General features: G+C 41.4%; 1 protein-coding gene across 4 annotated transcripts in view; it reads right to left on the reverse strand.

Annotated features, from left to right (window-relative positions):
- Window positions 1–1,930: 1,930 nt before the first annotated feature.
- The window catches only part of TGFBR3 (transforming growth factor beta receptor 3), a 195,515-nt gene continuing 177,949 nt past the window's right edge, over window positions 1,931–19,496 (reverse strand). For 2 of the 4 annotated variants that reach the window (XM_055340012.1, XM_055340010.1), the window contains exons 16-17: window positions 17,414–17,518; window positions 1,931–5,370 (exon numbers count right to left, since the gene is read on the reverse strand). In XM_055340012.1, coding sequence (XP_055195987.1) covers window positions 5,252–5,370; window positions 17,414–17,518 — 224 coding nt within the window. In that variant the 3' untranslated portion in view covers window positions 1,931–5,251. Of the gene's footprint in view, window positions 5,371–17,413; window positions 17,522–19,496 lie in introns of all 4 variants that reach the window. The other 2 variants (XM_055340009.1, XM_055340011.1) reach the window with 1 other exon arrangement.

The raw sequence follows: 19,496 nt of genomic DNA on the forward strand, positions 1-19,496 counted from the left end.
GTTTTAGAAGATGCAACTACAAAAATGCTATGGCCCGGGGCACCCGTGTGGCTCAGTCAGTTAAGTGTCTGACTCTTGATTTTGGCTCAGGTCGTGATCTCAGGGTCGTGAGATCGGGCTCTGCACTGGGCATGAAGACTGTCTAAGATTCTCTCTCTCCCTCTCCCTCTCCCTCTGCCCCTCTTCTCCCAACCCCTGCACTCACTAGCTCTGTCTCACTCTAAAAAGAAAAAAAAAAAGGCTATAGACCAAAAACTCCCCAAACAACACAAAGTTCCGACACACCCATGCAAAATTTTACATACAATTTCAGGTACTTAAATAGACTCTCTGAAGCTCATCTATGCATCGCCTAGGTTTCTGCCACAGTAGATAAAAGGACAGTTTGATGTCAGAAAAATCATTTGACCTGCCAATTTCTCCCTCTGTCCTTAGAGAAGTGCTGACTCCAGGACAAAATCTTGGTGCTGAAAATGGCTGGACTGTCATCTGTAACGAGGGCTTCAACCTTACTGGAGTGAAATGCTGCTTATGCTCCTCACACTGCTCCCACTGTGCGGGCACCTACCTGTAGGAGGTACTGCGGGGAGGGATGACCATTTTGAGTGCCTGTTTCTAACCATCTAACTCACTAATTCTCAAAAGGGGAGAAGGTAGGGACATGTGCAGGCAGTTTGTAAACATATATTCAATACCATAATTTAATCCTTAACAGTAAAAACCCAAGCTATTGTTTTCATGATATAATTATGTCTAGTGGGGGATATGCCACATAGAACTTGAGTTCCAGGAGCGCCTGGGTGGCTCAGTCAGTTGAGTGGCTGCCTTCAGCTCAGGTCCTGATCCCAGGGTCCTGGGATTAAGCCCCTTTCAGACTCCCTGCTCAGTGGGAAACCTGCTTCTGCCTCTCCCTCTGTCCCTCCCTCTGCATGCTCTTTCTCAAATAAATAAATAATAAATAAATAATAAATGAAATAAATAAATAAATAAATAAATAAATTTTAAAAAGAACTTGAGCTTCAGAGAGATGAAATAAGTAGCTGGGAAAGTAGGCAGATTATTCCCTTGAAGCCATGCCTAGGAGGTTGAACTTTATCCTGAAAGCAAGTGGAGGGAAGGGCTTCGAGTGGAAAGTGACATGATTTGAACCTTTTCTCAATTCTTTTGGGTGCATAGTGGAGAAGGTGTTAGTGGGCGGCAAATCTGGAAGTCAGCATATTAGTTAGGTGGTTGTAGTAGTTTAAGAGATAATGGGCCTTGGATTCTGGGTAACAGCAGTAGGGGTAGAAATAAGTAGGTGGTTTGAAGGAAGAGATACTCCAGAGGTTGAATAAACTTGGACTTATTAATTTGGTGGTGGAAAACCAAGAGGAGTCAAGTTAGATTTCCAGATTTCTGGCTTAGGCAGCTATAAGGTGATGGTATCCAGATCCATAGAGAATGCTGGAAGTGGCACTGGGTTATTTGGAGATGCCAATACTATTATTTCTCAGCCCTTGGTTCTAGGAGGTTGACAGAAAGGCCAGGAATGGATTCAGGGGCTGATATCCACTTGAGTCTCCCACCACATTTCCTGAGGCAGTGACAGCTCCTGGTGTCATTTCTTCTAGTCTATCCATTCTTTCCCTCTGCTCTGAGTTAGTTCTTTCTCTTAGGCTCTTCAGTCCTGACTCCACACCAACACAGTTGGAACAAATGAACAATTCAGAAGTCACAAGGCAGGGGCACCTGGGTGGCTCAGTAGTTGAGTGTCTGCCTTTGGCTCAGGCCATGATCCTGGGGTCCTGGGATCTGAGTTCCACATCAGGCTCTCCCTCCGTGTCTCTCATGAATAAACAAATAAAATCTTAAAAAAAAAAAAAAAAAGCCACAAGGAAAAAGTTCTATCATCGTGAGGGTAGAATTTAATGACAAACGAGACACACGTTAATAAATTGATATATATCTTTTTTATTATGCACAGATAAAGGACTGAAAACTGTGGTTATCAAAACTATACATCTAAGCATGTTCATAAATTGCCAACACATTGAACAGAGGAAAGAATACAACAGGGGTGTTCAAACTGGCCACAGGGATTTTCAAGGGCACTCTTTTTACCCTGATAGATGAAAAACAGCAACACAATCAGGCTCACTCAGGAAAAACCAGAAGAGAGAAGTATTGTATTTGGAAACTGATAATAGTCCTTTTTAGAAAAACATCTGTCAGTTTCATGAACAACCCCCAGATAAAACAAACAGGAAAAAAGGTCACACACACACACAATTCGCCCAACAAAACGTGCTCTGATAACACAACCGGCAGTACAACCATCACTCACGCCATGAGGTAGTTACAGTACGAAAAGACTGGCACGCATGTGCGCACCCCCACACACCCACAATCATGCCTACTACAGAACACACACAGAAAATGGGTTTACAATCTTATTACAGACAAGGAAAAGACCATTTTTGTTTGTTTGTGTAGAAAATGCTACAGGGACAGCTTAAACAGAAGAGGTGTCTCTCACTTTGAAAATACAGAGTAATTGTGGTGAGAAGCTACAGGGTATTAGACCCTCTGCCTTGGGAGTTGAGAGCATTTCAACAATCGGTTTAGCTTGAACAACAAACAAAACAAAACGGCCTCTGTGAATTAGGGTGTAGCCTGCAGAAGTAAGAAAAGACTGTAGACAGAAGCATTTAACTGGAATATAACAACAGTTTTAAAGACAATCGCAGAACTTGCTATAAAGTATAGCTTGTATTTTGTACTGAAACTGTGAAGTATGAAGCAACTGGAAATGTAATACGAAGCTAGGGAGATAACACTTTATTTGGAAACATTTCTGAGATATTTACTGAGGTTCACTCTCTAATTAAACATGGGATCAGGTTTACCAACACGGATTTCTTGATCTGAATACTACTACTGACAGTAAGATCCAAACAAATAAAAGGTGATTTTTTTCTTTTCTTTCTTTTAAAATCTTTTGATTTGCATCCATAAATTTGTAGATTAATTTTAAATTTATAAACTCATTGGCAATGTAGCATCTCTCTCAAAAATATACATTTTAAATATAATCACAAAAAGTGTTTTAACCCTGTCCATCTGAAGATTTGGGTCTTTTAATACCTCTTAATGGCTAATTTTCTTTGTAACAGGATGGAAAGGGTTTTTTAAACAGCAAAGAACTGATCAAAAGAATTCACAGTAACTGAAATTAAACATTTCATATGGAGTAATTTAAATTTATCGAAAACACTTAAATATATCTTTATACACAAATTTTTGTAGTAAAATATAGCTATAAGTGACTTAAAGACTCTAGTCTTCTTTGAAGACATCTTTAGACTTTTTTATACATAGAATATGCTAAAACAATACATTCTGCTGAAGGTTAGGCAAAGCGCATTATTTTCAAACACAGGTAGCATCATCTAAGTCCTCCACTCTGATACCCTTGTGTTAAAAAGTTAACTGAAGGAAATAAATTCTCTAATCTCTTATCTTCATTTGTATGTGGCAATCTGCAAAATTTTCAAGAAATCAATGTAGACAGCCTGGAAATCTTAGCTCTCAAGTAATTTGTTTTGGTTAATATTATCCAGATTGAGTATCTACACTTCTCAGAGTATTGCTCTATGACTGGTGATAGGTCTGTCCTAGCAGCGACTAGTATGATCTATCAGTATCATATCAATGACTCCCAGTATCTCCAGGGACTCATGTGCCCAACAGACACTGCCTACAGGTCTTGGGTGCCATCAACATTTTCTACTTAGGGTTCCACTCAGAGACCTAGGTACAACTCTTTATTTTAAGGGCAGTGAGATTTGTTTATGAATATTGTGGGCAGGGTTTGGCCTTTTCTGTTTGTGGGATTCTGAGTCATTTTGGGGAGAATTCTGGAAAAAGGTTAATATTTATTTGCAGTGAAGCTATCCTCAGTAGTAAATGTATTGGCATGGAAATTTCCCTCTGGCATTTTTTTTTTTTTTTTAACACAGAGGTATCAGTTGAGCTTATTTTAGCTGCAAAGTGGCATCATATTATTCCATTTTAATAAAATCCACCTCAAATCCTTTTTGAGTTCGGAATATACTTAAGGCAAGAGAACTAAAGCAGTCCACATGAGTGCCCTCTCCTAGATCTCAGCACTTTCTTGGCAGAACTGGTAACACTGTTCAGATAACCAACCGGAATCCAACAGGATCTGCCGTGCAATGCACGAGCAAAAGCTTTGCTTTTCACAAAAGGGTCTATTTAAAAGGTTGACGTGTTTTGAGTGGAAACACTCATTCTCCCAAACACATTTAAGAATAACTTCCAACTCTGAGGCGCAGGACATTTTAAAAAGGGGAATGAATTTTCTCTTTTTTTTAAGTGAGAAAACGAATGTGCCAGATGACATAGTCTATACCTATACTTGCATATATATTACTGTGCAAATTCCTCTTCTACTTTAAAACTACATTTGCCCCGATTTAGTTTTTCAGAGCACAAGGTCATAAATGGGCACAAATCTGCAGTCCTAGATTTTGGCTATTTTCAATTTCTTTAGGCTTATCAAGAAGTCACAGAACTTGCATTAAGACATTTTTGCAGTCGGTGTGCGGGTGTGGGAGAAGGGGGAACGCTGATAAAGTCATCAGCACTGGTTTTGGCCCAGGGCACAAGAAAGGAATGTTGCTGTGATGCGTGTCAGGATGCAGTCCCTGGGGGCAGCACCCATCAAGCCACAACATCAGCCCCGAGAGGGTGTGACAGCAAAGTGAGAAGTGTGCGTCCAGAAGGTGCAAATTAGACGTGAAGGAACACAGGAAATCCTGAAGTATTCCTTTCGTTTTACATCTTGGTTTGGTTATACCAGAATCTTTGGCCAGATCTCCTCACTGGTCCTACCGTCTGCTTACTATCCTCTTACCAACTCCTTGAGTCAGGGTGAGTCTCCGGGCCCCCAGATCATGGATAGTCTTACCTGGACAAAGCAGCATTTTGAAAACTGGCATGTGTTTCACATTGAAAACCCCCCAAGCCTGTGCGGGGCTGGTGGAGAAGGCCACCACCGTGGCTTCCCCCCGGGAGTTCTAGTGTGGCACAGAAGTCCAGGGGTGGGGGTGTCAGCCCTGGGGGGGGGAGGAGTACAACAGGTGGTCTTTAGATTGATATTCCCTCTCTCTTTACAAGGGCACCGCGACGAAGGCTGGCAAGCATGGACACGTGGCTGGGCCCTCGGCCTGGTCGCGGGGGTGGCAGGTGGCTAGGCGGCGCTGCTGCTGGAGCAGGGCGTGCTCTGCGTGCTGCCGATGCTGTGGGCTGCGCTGCTGTTCTCCGAGGCCGGCGGTGAGGTGGGGACCTGCTGCCTTCCCGCCGTCTCCCCTGCGGTTCAAGACAAGGGACAAAGAAAGACGTGGGTTACACGAGTGTGTCCCTGACGAGATCACTTCAGGGCACGTCTGCTAGGAGGCTAGTTATGATTTTCGTCTCCGATGGAACAGAAGAGTTCCATGTATCACAGTCAACCACAGACAAAAGCCCAAGCTCTCATTTCTCACTTGGATAATGGGAGAGATCACAGATCAAGTTTACTTTCAAGATCCAAGAGCCACTATCTGTGCAATTGTAGTTGGGGTTTTTTTTTTTTTTTTTGCACTAATTTTGTGTCAATGCCGGTAATTGAAACCATTTTAATATATTTGGTTGTATTCACTTTGTTCTTCCAAAAATGTTGTGTACAAACCATGCTTTCAATGTTGGCCTCCAAGTTTTTTAATAAGAAATTTCTGTATTGGAAAAAAAAAGTTCCCTCGTTTTTAAAACCTCTTGCATAGCGAAAAGTGAACTGTTTCAAGCTGACTGATGGGCAGCTCTAGTGACTAAGGCCATGATAGATGACACGCAGTCCCCAGGATTTCAGTGCCCAGGACCTTTGAAGAAACCGCCACCATTTGTACGATGTGATCTGACAGCCCAGGCCTGGTATTCAGGAAACACAGTCCTAGAGAGACACCGTGGGGTTTGGAGGGTGAGACCTTTAGGCTGCGACAAGGGAGGCCTGGAAGTCTGGGGGCCTTTTTCTGAATATCCTTGCTCCACATGGGGTTGGTGAGTCTGGATTTTGCCATAGTTGCAGCAGAGAGAGCTGTGTGGCCCAAGCACACAACCCACCTGAGAAATGGAGGTCGGACAAGTCCGTTCTCAGGAAAAACTTTCGGGCCAGGAGTTCAGCTGATCGTCCAGGGGGAACTGTGGTTGCCAGGGAACGACGTCCTCCACCCTGCAGTTTACTGGGGGTGCAGTGAGAATACCTCCTAACACGTTAAGCATCCCACTTTTCATTACACATCCCACTGCATTTTAACTAAACCCATTCCTTTTGCCAAATGTGCAGTGCTTTGGAGGAGCAGGAACCCTTGGGTCACACACATGGTTAGCATTTAGCACTGCGAAAGGCCCGAGAGCTAAGCCTTTTCTTCAGCGAAAATGGTCTCAGGGCAGCCCTCAAAAAATGGCTCTGTGTAGGGAAAAGTGATCAACGCTCTCTAATGAAAAACACTGCATTTTCTCTGAAGAGTCACAGCATAAACTTAATAAACTTCTGGTCCGCCCTGCAATGTGGGAAGCCCCAGAGGGCCAGGTCTGTTTATGAATGAGCCTCCTCTTTCCTGTCAAGCTGAAATACACAGCTATCAGCCAGAGAGATAAGCAGCCCTCTGGCCGCTTCATTAAAACAAAGCTCACAGAGCAAAGGCTCTGCTCTTCAAGGACAGGATCTTAGCCCGTTACTTCCATCCCTTTTCTGGGGCCCCTCAAAAGACTCTGCCAAAAAGCAGCTCTGCAAAATGTAGAACTGGCTCATGCCCTTGCATCTGGTTACAGCTTTCCCTGTCACCCATTTTACAAACCACACAACCTCAACACACATTTTTGCATCAACCTTGGGGCATTTATATGTTTGCTGCATTATTTGGCCTGTGCTGGATTTCCTCTGATTATCTTTTCTTCTGGGATTGGTGGGCTAGAGGTGAGAGAGGGCCAATATTCCTCAGAGGCAGAAAAACTGTATTTTCACTCTTGTTTTTTTTAGGCAATCTATATTTTGGACCCTTCCCAGCACTGCCCTCTACCCTGCATGGATGGATGTAATTAAAGATGGGGAAGGCTGCCTCAATGACAGTGACTTTCTGCCAGAAATTCACTTTCCCCAGAGTGAGAGCTTATTTCTAGAAGGAAATAAAATCTCAGCTATTCTAATGTCAAAAACCACACCAAAAAAAAAAAAAAAAAACCCTCCCCCCCAAAACCCAAAAGCCTCCTGAGACCCGAACAACTCGTGATATATTTTAAAAATTCAGCTCCCTTAAACCCACATGTTGATCCACACCCAGCTGGATCCTTATGTTATCAATTAGAAGCACTAATGTGGCTGTGCATGGAGCACATTTTAAAACATCTTTTCTCCATTTAAATAGAGGATACGTCAGAAAAGCAGGAGGAATCAGCACTCCACCATCCCCTTCTGGCTCACCTGGGCTTCATCTGTTCAGCTTGACAGCCAGCTAAAGCAAGATGGCCCTGCCTCATCTATCGACAATGAACAAGTATCTCGTCCAGAACTGGACATGTGCTTGATTATTCAGAGTCGGGAAAAGTGCCAGTATGATTCCCTGCCCAGGAAGTCGGAATATTTGCTTTCTGATGTCTACTTGCCAAATATAATTTGTTGCCATGCCAGTTTATTTTAATCAGTGCCCATTAAAAAGGTCTTTCAACTTCCAGTTTTGGAAACTCTTGTGCTAATGCAAAACACTGTCCAAAATGAACACTCAAACAAAACAAAGAAGCCCCCTATAATCAAAATTGCAGGGTGCATTTCACCATGGTGGACAAGTCAACCTAACCCAATAGTCTATTGACTTCAAAGTATCGTTATATGCTGGTAGATGGGAGCTACACTTGGAGAGGAACATTGCAGAATGTATAGATTTGTGGGATCAGTATGTTGGACACCTGGAACTACTGTAACATTGTGTGTCAATTATACGATAGGGGAAAAAAATTAGAAAAAAAACTTCTGACTTTGAGCCAACAATGTGCCAAGCTAAAGATTCTCTTTATCTGAGAATATGCCCAGAAATACTGAAAATATCTTCTACCATGATGGCTGTTTTCACATGTAAGACCTGAGATTTCTCAATATAACCAAATTGTTAAAAACTTTTACATTCTGAGAAATTAAGACAAAGTTTTTCGTTATCAAATGGAAATGGTGCTACAGAAAAAGTCACATGAGAAACAAAATTTAATGTGCAGATGCTTCTGCTTAAAAAGTCAGTGGAGTTCCCCTGGGTTTTCTGAGACGAGCCCTTTGGTTTTCTCTATCACAGTGACCTCCAATTTCTTGGAGCACTGACTTTCTCTAACACATTCCTTGGGTGACAGACAAAACCACCCTACTTCTAGAGAAGATGGGCAGTGAGGACCTCAGGACGAAGCACAGTAGGCCCACTTAGCAAATGTAAGGAGTTCAAGGAAGGATCTTTGCTCATAAACATAATAGCTGGCCCTCAAAAGAAATGTGTTCAGTCTTCACACTTTGCTCCTAAGATTTCAAACCCCACTGAGGAAGAGAGATGTGGGGAGGAAGCATTCAGAGAAGGGTGTGTTAGAATTAGTTCTACCCAGCTTGCATATTTGCCTGTGGCTGAGCTGAGCTATTGCCAAAGATGCTTTCAGAAATAGAAAATTCTATTTCTTAAAGGATAATCTGTTTTATTTCTTTAGCTTGGCATGGAGTTGTCCAGATCTGATTTCCTGCCACCTCTTTGGCAGTCTCCTTTACAACCAAATTCTGATATCTGCATCTTTCAGCATGGCAGGTTGTGGGGAAGAAACTTTTGTTTGTTTGGTTTTTTGGGGGAAGAAACTTCATCACAACATGATGTGAATAACACGGAGAGGCTCTATAGGGAAGCAGCAACAGAAGAATTTTAAAGAAAGGTGAGAGGGGCAGCCCGGGTGGCTCAGCGGTTGAGCACTGCTTTGGCCCAGGGCGTGATCCTGGAGACCCAGGATCAAGTTCCACGTTGGGCTCCCTGCATGGAGCCTGCCTCTCCCTCTGCCTGTGTCTCTGCCTCTCTCTCTCTCTGTCTCATAAATAAATAAATAAAATGTTTAAAAAAAAAAAAAAGGTGAGAGGAATCTCAATCATTTAGCCCAAAGGAGAATGTTTGCAAATATCACCCAAAGAGGATTATTATAAAGAAGAGCAGACAGCTGTTCTTTATCTCTCTTGAGGGCAGAACATGAGGAAATGAGTTTAAATGGAAGCAATAAGGATTTAGGTCACAGAGAAAAGAACTTGCTGATTATGGGGATTGGTTAGTTATAAGGGGAATTTACGGAATCTCTTTCTTGGAAGATACTTAAGCATTGGATTGAAAACCATATGCCTCGGGGTGATTCAGATTTAATATTACTTGATGCTGGAAAGAAAAGGTACTGTCGGCTAGGCCTATGTGTTGGTTGCGATTAGGTACCAATCAATGTCTCAATCTCTTGATATCCTCAGTGTAATTATTTAACAAGCTTGCTCCTGTAAGGAGAGTGAACGAGACTACCTTTGGTTTATAGAAATTTTCAATCACTATGTGTCAGTTTCAAAAATTTAAGCTACAAGACTTTTCTTCTGCAGGCAAACTCTGTAGGAGGGGCAAATTCAATGTTGCTATAATTTATGAGAAAAGGGGAAAATATTCCAAGGTAGCAATTTATTGATTTATTTACTTATTTTTAAGATTTTATTTATGTATTTGGCAGAGAGAGACACAGAGCACAAGCAGAGGGAGGAGAGGGAGAAGCGGACTCCCAGCTGAGCAGGGAGCCCAACGTGGGGCTTGATCCGAGGACCCTGGGATCATGACCTGAGCTGAAGGCAGATGCTTAACCACCTGTTAACCACCAACTGAGCCACCCAGGTGCCCTCCAAGGCAGGAATTTAAAACCTTTCAAAATGTCGTATTACTTTCTTTCTATATTCCTGCAGTATGGTTAACCTATTTGCACCTGCATTTTGGTTTTCTGTGGCTATCTTTCTTTTTAAAAAGATTTTGATTTTTAAGTAATCTCGATACCCAATGTGGGGCTCCAACTTATGACCCCAAGATCAAGAGCTGCATAATCTATCAATTGAGCCAGCCAGGCACCCCTTGCAGCCATCTTACTTTAACTTAACCTGCGCATGTGGGTGCAAAGAGTGATCCTGCCATTTTTACAGTCACACCAGGGTGTGTTCCCATCTGCTCCAGTTGCATCTTTTCTGATCCCTGGGACTTAAGTCTCTTGACCCCTACTTTTTACATTTTTTAATTAAAATTAAATTAATTAACATGTAGTGTATTAGATTTCAGAGGCTGAGATCAGTGATTCATCAGTCTTATGTAATACCCAGTGCTCATCACATCACGTGCCCTCCTTAATGTCCATCAGGCAGTTACCCCACCCCCCCACCCCTCACCTCCAGCCACCCTCAGTTGGTTTTCTATAGTTAAGAGTCTCTTATGGTTTGTTCCCTCTCTGATTTCGTCGTTTTATTTTTCCCTCTCTTCCCCTAGGACCCTCTGTTTTGTTTCTTAAATTCCACATGAGTGAGGTCATATGATAACTGCCTTTCTCTGACTTATTTCACTTAGCATCATACCCTCTAGTTCCATCCATGTCATTGCAAATGGCAAGATTTCTTCTTCTTTTTGATGGCTGAGTAATATTCCATCACATACACATCACATATATATATATATATATATATATGTATGTATACATCATCTTCTTTATACATTCATCTGTTGATGGACATCTGGGTTCTTTCTATACTTTGGCTACTGCGGAAATTGCTGCTCTAAACACTGGGATGCAGGTGCCCCTTCAGATCACTATATCTGTATCTTTTGGGGGAAGTACCTAGTAGTGCAATTGCTGGGTCGTGGAATCGCTCTATTTTCACCTTTTCGAGGACCCTCTACGCTGTTTTCCAGAGTTCTCACTCCCTACTTTAGTCATATCTGTCTTGCTGCTTCTCTCTTCTGACTAAACTTGGGAGCCTGAAGAAACTTCAGACTTCTAGGAACATTTGAGGCCTCCACAGATGCTCCTAATTAAAAACTCTGACCTGACTCAGGTAAACCTAAGGGTTTGTTTGACTTTTGCTTTAAGAACACAAAGTATGTTCAACTAAGCATTGCTGAAGAGAAGCCTGAGGGAAAGGGACAGGCACACTTAATTCGAGACTTCAGCATTTATTTTGCTCTGTGAAATGCGGTGTTCCTTCCACTCTTAGATTTTTTTTCTGCCTACACATCCGAGAAACCTTTAGTATCTTATATTTTTGTAGGACTTGGGAGTTCAGAAGACTTTTCACATGCATTCTTGCTTAAGCGTTCTTACCAATAACCCTGGGAAAGTAGGGGTTAGGGAAACATAGTTAATATATCTGGCTCAGATAAGAGGACTAACAGTTGAACTAGATCTTCAAGTCCAAGGGCTGTACAGGTACATGGAGGGTGCCCCCTCCCCCTGCCCAGAACCCTCTTTCTTTTTTCTTCTTCTTCTTATCATCAGACTTTGAGTAATTCTGTTCAGGAGCCACAACGCAAGTTTAAATGAAGATAAATGATGACAACATCTAACCCATCCTCCTGCATGAATCTGTTTGGAAAAGGAAAGTCTTTTAGCTTGGAGAATGGGGAGGCACAATTTTTGAAGTGGATTAATAGCGACTGAAAACTTCTCTAACCTTCAAGTAGTCTAGTTCACTCTTATGATGGGGTGAGCTACTAAAATAATTACAATTAGGATATCAAGAGACTGAAACATTAACTAGTACAAAACTGCAACCCACACAGAGGCTTGGAGGAAAATCTCACCAAAATGAAAAGACATAAACCAACCAGAAAAAAGAAAAACCAGGAGTGGAGACAAGCTGGGGAAGAAATGGGTGAGTGACCTAGCAGATTTAAGAGAGCCAGAACCTAAGCCAACATAAGAAAAGCTGAGAAACAACCAAGTTAGAACCCTCAACAACTCAAGAAATGATGGCATCAGATACCCTAAAAGAGAGGGTAAACATGAAGGTGCAAGCACTGGAGGTAACTGACTCCTGTATAAGGAGCAGTGAGATTTCCCTGAATCCCCTTCTCTACCCTGTGTGGGAGGACCCTGCCCTTCCTCAATCGGGAGGAAGACAGGAAGTTTACTCTCTAGAAGATGAAACAGAATTTGACCAACACCAGGGCAGCTGAGAGCAGAGAACCCACCTGAAGAGGATTAAATGAATGTCATGTACGTTGAATGTTGTGATCCCCAGATCTATACTTTCCAATTAGAAAATAGGAAAACCTGTTTTATAGAAAACCTGATGAGCTCAAGAGAAAGATCCAAAGATGTGTTATTAAGAGTTCTTCAATAAAGCCCAGCCAGATCATCTTAAGGGAAATTCATAATCATTATTTCCGAGCCACAAGCTCAGAACTTACTCATTCTTAAATAATCCTGTATTAGCATTTTCAGAGAGATATTATACCCATGAGATGAAAATGGACATATATTTTTAATTCATAGGAAAAATGTCTTAGAATTTAAAATTTTGAACGCTGTATTTAAAAATTCAGCAGGAAACTAAACGATAAAGAAATCTCTTAGAAATTAAAGAAAAAAGTAGAAAACAGAAAAGAGGATCATTCAAAAGCTAATTTTTAAAAGATTTTATTTATTTATTCATGAGAGGCACAGAGGCAGAGACATTGGCAGAGTGAGAAGCAGGCTCCCTGTGGGGAGCCTGATGTGGGACTCGATCCCAGGACCCCAGGCTCACAACCTGATCCAAAGGCAGATGTTCAACCACTGAGCCACCCAGATGCCCTAATTTTTTTTTTTTTTGAGAGAGAGGAGGGGAGGGTAAAGGGAGAGGGAGAAAATCTCAAGCAGACTCCCCGCTGAGTGCAGAACCCAAGCAAAGCTCGATCTCGTGACTCTGAGATCATGACTTGAGCCAAAATCAAGAGTCGGATGCTTAACTGACTGAGCCATTCAGGTGCCCCAAGAGGTTCAATTCTAAAAGGATTTCTAGAATAAGAGAACACAGAAAACAGGAGAAAACAAATAATTCTAAAAATCTTAATGCTCAAGGACATGAGTTTGTAGACTGAAAGGACTCAACGCCCAGCATAATGTATGAAAATATACCTAAATCAAGGACTATCACAAAATTTCTTCCATAAAAAAATAAACCAAACCAAAACAAACAACAACAACAAAAAATAGGCCAGGAATCTGAGTGGCTTTGAGTTTCCCAAAAGCAATCTTCAGAGCTAAAGGTCAACGAGGAATGCTTCTAAAATTCTGAAAGACAATTATTTATGACCTAAAAGTCTACACTTTGCCAAACTGTCTACCATGTGTTTGTATAAACTGAGGATATATTTTTTTAAGTTTATTTATTTTTATTTATGATAGTCACAGAGAGAGAGAGAGGCAGAGACACAGGCAGAGGGAGAAGCAGGCTCCATGCACCGGGAGTCCGACGTGGGATTCGATCCCGGGTCTCCAGGATCGCGCCCTGGGCCAAAGGCAGGCACCAAACCGCTGTGCCACCCAGGGATCCCTAAACTGAGGATATTTTCAGATATGACAGGTATGACAAATATTTACTTCTTATGTGCCCTTTCAACAAAGGACGAAGACGTGGGAAACATGATACAGGCCATTCAGAACTAAAGTGCAGGGAACCCCCAGAACAGTGGTGAAAGAATATAAGAAGACAGCAGTGTCCAAACATAAAGGGCAACCAGTTCAGACAGGAACAGGTAAGAAGGCTCCAGGAAAGATGGAGTGAAGGAAATGAATCAGAAGAATATCTGAATGTATTATAAGGAGACCGAATCCACTGACAGAGTGCCAACAGATGAATTAGTGTGAGAAGTATACAGAAAACTAAGCTACTATGTGTATGTAGAGATAATCATTAATTCTAGAGAAAATTAAAAAGAGCCCCACATTGGGCTCCATGCTGGGCAAAGAGCCTGTTCAGGATTTCCTCTCTCTGTGTGCATACCACACCCACCCCTGCCAACATGTTTTCTCTCTCTCAAAAAAAAAAAAAAAATCATGTAGAAGGAATAATATTACATAGCTAAAGTGTGATTAGCATTTTGGTAGTCATAATAATGTAAACAGTAAATACTGACCTACCCAAAATTTCAGTATAATTCTGTTAGAGTGGTGGGGATCAGTGGGCAGTCAGGGGCATGAATGTATAATTGGGGCACAGGGATTAAAAAAAAAAAGAACTAAATTCTTATTTTCCCTTGTAGGAGGTTGACAGAAAAGACCTAAAACTGATAAGAAGTAGCAATATTACACTGTTATTTTGATACATGGATTAAATGTTCAAAAAAAATCTGTTAAGAGTCAAAAATGGTGCTCTGAAGAGTGAGAAAAGGGATTCGGGCAGTAGGGGACTCATGTTCTTCATAACAAGGTGAGTAGAACTATTTCAGCCTTTCAACTCTATGCATATACTGCCATAGGCTAGTTTAAAGGCTAAAAAGTTTAACTACAAAATAAAAGTAAATACTTTTACCCCTCACCCCAAAAAACCCTTCATGGACTAGCAAGGCTCTCAGGAACATGAAGATTCTAAGGTTCCTTTCCAGAACCATTCTCATTCCAACTGCTCCTCCTCTTTGCAAAATCTTAATAGATAATGTAAGTTTGAGTTTTCCAAACAGAACAGGATTAATAGAGCTTTAAGGAATTATCCTTCGTGGTGCCCAAACCTATGATATGAAAAAGTAGAGACTCAGCTCCTTAGACTAACACACCTTCCAGGTATGTAGGTAGAGAGCCGCAATTCAAACACATCACTTGGTTTTGTGCTCTGTACTCAGATGGAAGGGAAAGCATAATCAAAGAGAATCTGTCTAAATTAAGGATTGTTTTGGACTCAGAGGCAGATGCTAACTTGAACCCCCAAATTATACCATATAAGGTCTGAGTTCCACAGCTTAGATTATTGTGGAAATTGAATGCACTGAGTCTGTGTTTGTACACAAACTTCTCTCCACGGGCTCCTGCATTACGATCTCTTTTCATTTAAATTTGCTGCCTAGCTGATCCAGGTGCAAAACCGAAGGAGTTCTGGACAGGATAGTACCACCGGGCTCGGAAGTGAGCCTCTTTCACACTTACATGAAGTTGGCTTTCCTTCAGAGAAGTCTTTAATGAATCAGAGGCTACACATTTTAGTAAAAAGTCATTCTGAAGCTGTATCATATGTGATGCTAGCAGATGGTGGAGCCCAAATGACAGTGTCTATAAACCTTTTAACTTCCAAATCAGCATAGTTTAGATTGCTGGAAGCCAGAACAGAAAGGGTTTTTAGTTTTTCCTTTAATCTATTTCCAAACCTATTTCTCTCTATTAACAAAATGTAAAAACTCCTCCCCTTCTGGTTTGTTGGGGGAAGGGAGCAGGAACAATAAACTTTGGAATTTAATGAGCAGAGCAATAAATGCCATAAAACCATGCTTTGCTTTTTTTATCAGGTTTGTGAGCTTGGCTAGCACACAAGAGCCTGGGATTATCAGAGCGAGTTCAGCGGGTTGTGTGCCAACAGTGAGGGCCATGTGGTAGCCCTCCTGCCTGACCTGGCCTCACCTGGCCTGAGATGAACTCTCAGGGTTTGAGGGTGTAGCTCTATGGCCAAGGCTAGTCATGGCTGGGCAGGCACATGTTAAGCATAGGTGGATAACCAGCCCATATAAAACCCTCGGGACTACAGAGTTTTTTTGGCATAGTTTCAAGTTCATTCCCAATATACAGCATAAGCTGCCAATAGCGCTGGAGCCTCATAGCCATGCAGGAGATTGGGAAAGATTGTGAGGCTGGTGTGAGATCTGAATGTGTCAGTATTCCTATGAAATATTATTTATTCTAAAATGCTACTCTGCTAAAAGCTGTCCCTTCTGGTGCTTGTATGAATTGTTCACGAGGAAGAGTATTCCCAAGCTGACTCACAGAGGTTTGTATATCCTCAGAATCATGACATTTGAGATTAAGACTCCTATTTTCTCTCTCATGTGAAATATACCTCACTCAAACATCACTGACTAGGAATCATAATCTGAGGACTCAAAGCCCCACAAGTACACTTTCCTTAACTTTTGCTTTGGATTGTGTGACTTCTCTATGCTAGGCACAAAAAGATCTCTTTTCCTGCCATAATCTAAAATGATTCAGTAGGAGGATGCAATATTTGAAGTGAGAGTTCTGGTAAGGATTAAGATATGACTTCTCAAAGTGCCCTTCTGTGCTTCTCTGCCTTTTAAAGCAGTCATCTTTTCAGCTTGTCTGGTTGAATGGCCCAAGGTAAAGCCAAAGATCATGGCACTCATTGGTTCAATGGAAAATTAATGAAATTCTAAACAGAAGGGCTGAACCTGTCGCTGGCCTCTCAGCAACCAAGCACAATTTACCTGGGTTACAGTGTAAACTGTAAGTATTCAAGGACATAAAACCCCAACTAGCTCATTAGACATACCCTAAAATGTCTTTCTTCCCTATATCTATCTGCAAGGAAATTAAGAAAGAAGCAACATAAGGGCAGTCCATTTGTTTCTTCCCCACTGCACTAAACTCCCCTTGCCAGGTCCACATTGTGTACTGGGGTGCGAACAGATTCTCTGTTCAGGCCAGAATGTTTCAACCTCAGGAGTAGGGGGAAAGGGCAAGAGAAGGGGCACATCAGAATTTTGCTGGATGAGGAACACAGCTTCAAAACAAAGTGATTTCACCATTTCTATTTGTTTGCAACTCATGAAAATATATGTTAAAAATTTAAATAACTTTATAGAAGAAAGACATGAGAATTTTATGCTTATCAAAGAGGACATGGCATGGACTTTAAAAGGATCAAGAAATTCTGGTTTAAGCCATTGAGACTGGGGACTCTTAGGGACAGTGCTTAGCCTCCTGGCAAATCTTAGCTTCCTTTTTCACTTCCTGCCCATTCATGTCTGTGCTGAAGTCTTTAGCTTTGAGGGTTAGGGTTTAAATTTCTAGTTTGTCTACATCAATTTTCTTTAATTAAACCCTAACCACAAAATAGCTTTATTAGTAGCCAGCCTTCACCAACATCTCAATTGCAATTAACATAGTTTAAACATTCCTTTTCTAATGGTGCTTAAAGCAAACTATATTTTTGCAAAATCCAATTGATGCCAAATATGTACATGCGCAAACAGCGGGAATGACCTTTCTCTCTCATTCCTTATTCCATCCATTCATCCATGCAACAAAACACTGAAAAGTCTGCTGTGTGGCAGACACACAGGATACACACCAACTAATACTTGATGGTCACACTCACCTGTGTGAGAATAGATGTACCACAAGGCCCCTGTGAGGAGTGCTCCAATCACAAATGCTGCAAATGCAATGCCCATCACAGTGAGGGTGTCCAGACCATGGAAAACTGCTATAAGGAAGGGAAGCCAATACATACTTTCAGTGAGTCTGCACCAGATGTTGCAATTCTGTATTTCTTACACAAACACTGTCAGGAAGGTGGGCATTGACTAAGAAAATGAGGACAAAATGAGAGTTCCAAACAACTGCAATGTATTTAAAACTTGCACACTTTTTTCTCAAAAGAAAAAGCGAAATGATCAGATTTCCAAGATATCTTCAGTTTGAAGATGATTTGGAAAATGAAATAAGCACCCATTACCAAAATGTGGTGCACTGTTTCTTACTCATCAAACACTTCCAACAACGAGACGAGAAAACACAGAAAACACAGATCAAATACTCCACAAAAACATTTTCATGGACATTTTACAAGTGTGAGAGGTAATAGGAAAAAAGGGGTGACAAGGAGGAAACATAAGGAAAGGATCAACTATTCCTATAGATTCTAACATCTCACTGGTCCCCTCAGATCAAACCCTCCATCTTAACAATTATATATTGTGTCATTTTAAACAACCTGCTTTTTAACACTTTTCCAATCGTGATCTTTCTATGAGGGGGACGGAAATACTTCTCGATGTGAAATGATGTCAGTTTTATGGTCAGCAAAACATATAAATAGAACCAATTGTTCCTCCACTTGGCAAAGATGTTTATATTTGAAATTAATTCCAGGCCACAGAAATAGAACATTTCCTTTCATTTAAGAGAACTACCTTCTGTGAATCACTTATAAGAAGTTAAAACCAGTTTCCAAGAGACAGGGGTTTTCAGGAGAATCAAATTTCTAAGCTGTCTATTTTTTAAATATAAATTTAAGGTATAGAATCTCCCCAGTATTTCAATTCCATTTCTCCATTCCTCTTGAGTCAGAAGCGACTCCAGCTGATTTCTATATAAATTAAATCTCTTTGCCTTTCATCTCACTTCAGTGTAAAAGATCTAGTTGTATAGACAAATGTGACCTCCCCAACTCCCGCCCTGGGCAGCCCCAGAACTTGTAAGGGCTCAGAAGATAATGCCACGCTAGTGAAGATGCTGGAATTTTGGAATTTTCAAGTCCTGGTGGCTACTTTTCTAGACATATCCCTCTGATGTGTTAACTTCTGGAAATGGGGATAGAACCACTTCACTTGCTGAAGGTAGAAAGTGAACAAACAAAAGTCTGTAAAAGGTCTGGGGATCCTGAGGGAAGTATGAACTGGGAAGAACTCCAAAAGTTAAGTTGAACCAAACCATCAATTCAACTTAAGTTAGCCTGTAGATATTAAAAGATGATTTGCCTTTCTATGCTTACAGATGCAAAATTGGGGCATGACTGAAAGTTTCTAGTTAAAACTCCCCTGAAATTCTAAAAATGGAGATGTCATTTATGAAAATCAGGCTGGGAAAGTATGAGAGAAATATGTCCCTAAGTCTCCCTTTGTGGGCTCATGGATACTCTTCCATGATATTGTTGAAATAAGACACTTCATTAGAAAAGTTTAGTGCTTTGCGTAAAGGAACTCGCCAGGCTGTTCTGTGTATGTGATGAGATCAGCCATGGAGACTAACACAGAGTTCTCAGGGAAGGAAAAAAGCACAGGTTCTCCCCCACAAGGCCACATCATCTAGAAGAGCTCTGGGTGTAAAGCCAGAAAGCCCAGGTTCTAGTTCTGCCTGAATGCCAATTATTACTGTGGGCAAGGCACCTAAGTATTTTCTGGTCAGAATTCTCTTCCATACAAAGTGATAAAATTGGCTCAAACCCCAAAGCATTATTTTGTAGTAGTTGGTCTCTTTCTTTTTTTCTTACAACCTCCCCCTCCTCCCCTTTTCTCATAGACCCCCCACCCCCCACCCCCTTGGACAAGAGATGTCTTGAAGACACAGCAACTAGTTCCCTTAGCACTGCTTCTCTGAGCAGGGAGCTACTGTTGATGATGTAAAGCAAACCACTTCCATAGCTATAAGGCTGTTTCTATCTATCTATCTATCTATCT

The sequence above is a fragment of the Nyctereutes procyonoides genome, unplaced genomic scaffold (genome assembly GCF_905146905.1).
Source record: "Nyctereutes procyonoides isolate TBG_1078 unplaced genomic scaffold, NYPRO_anot_genome, whole genome shotgun sequence".
NCBI lineage: Eukaryota > Metazoa > Chordata > Mammalia > Carnivora > Canidae > Nyctereutes > Nyctereutes procyonoides.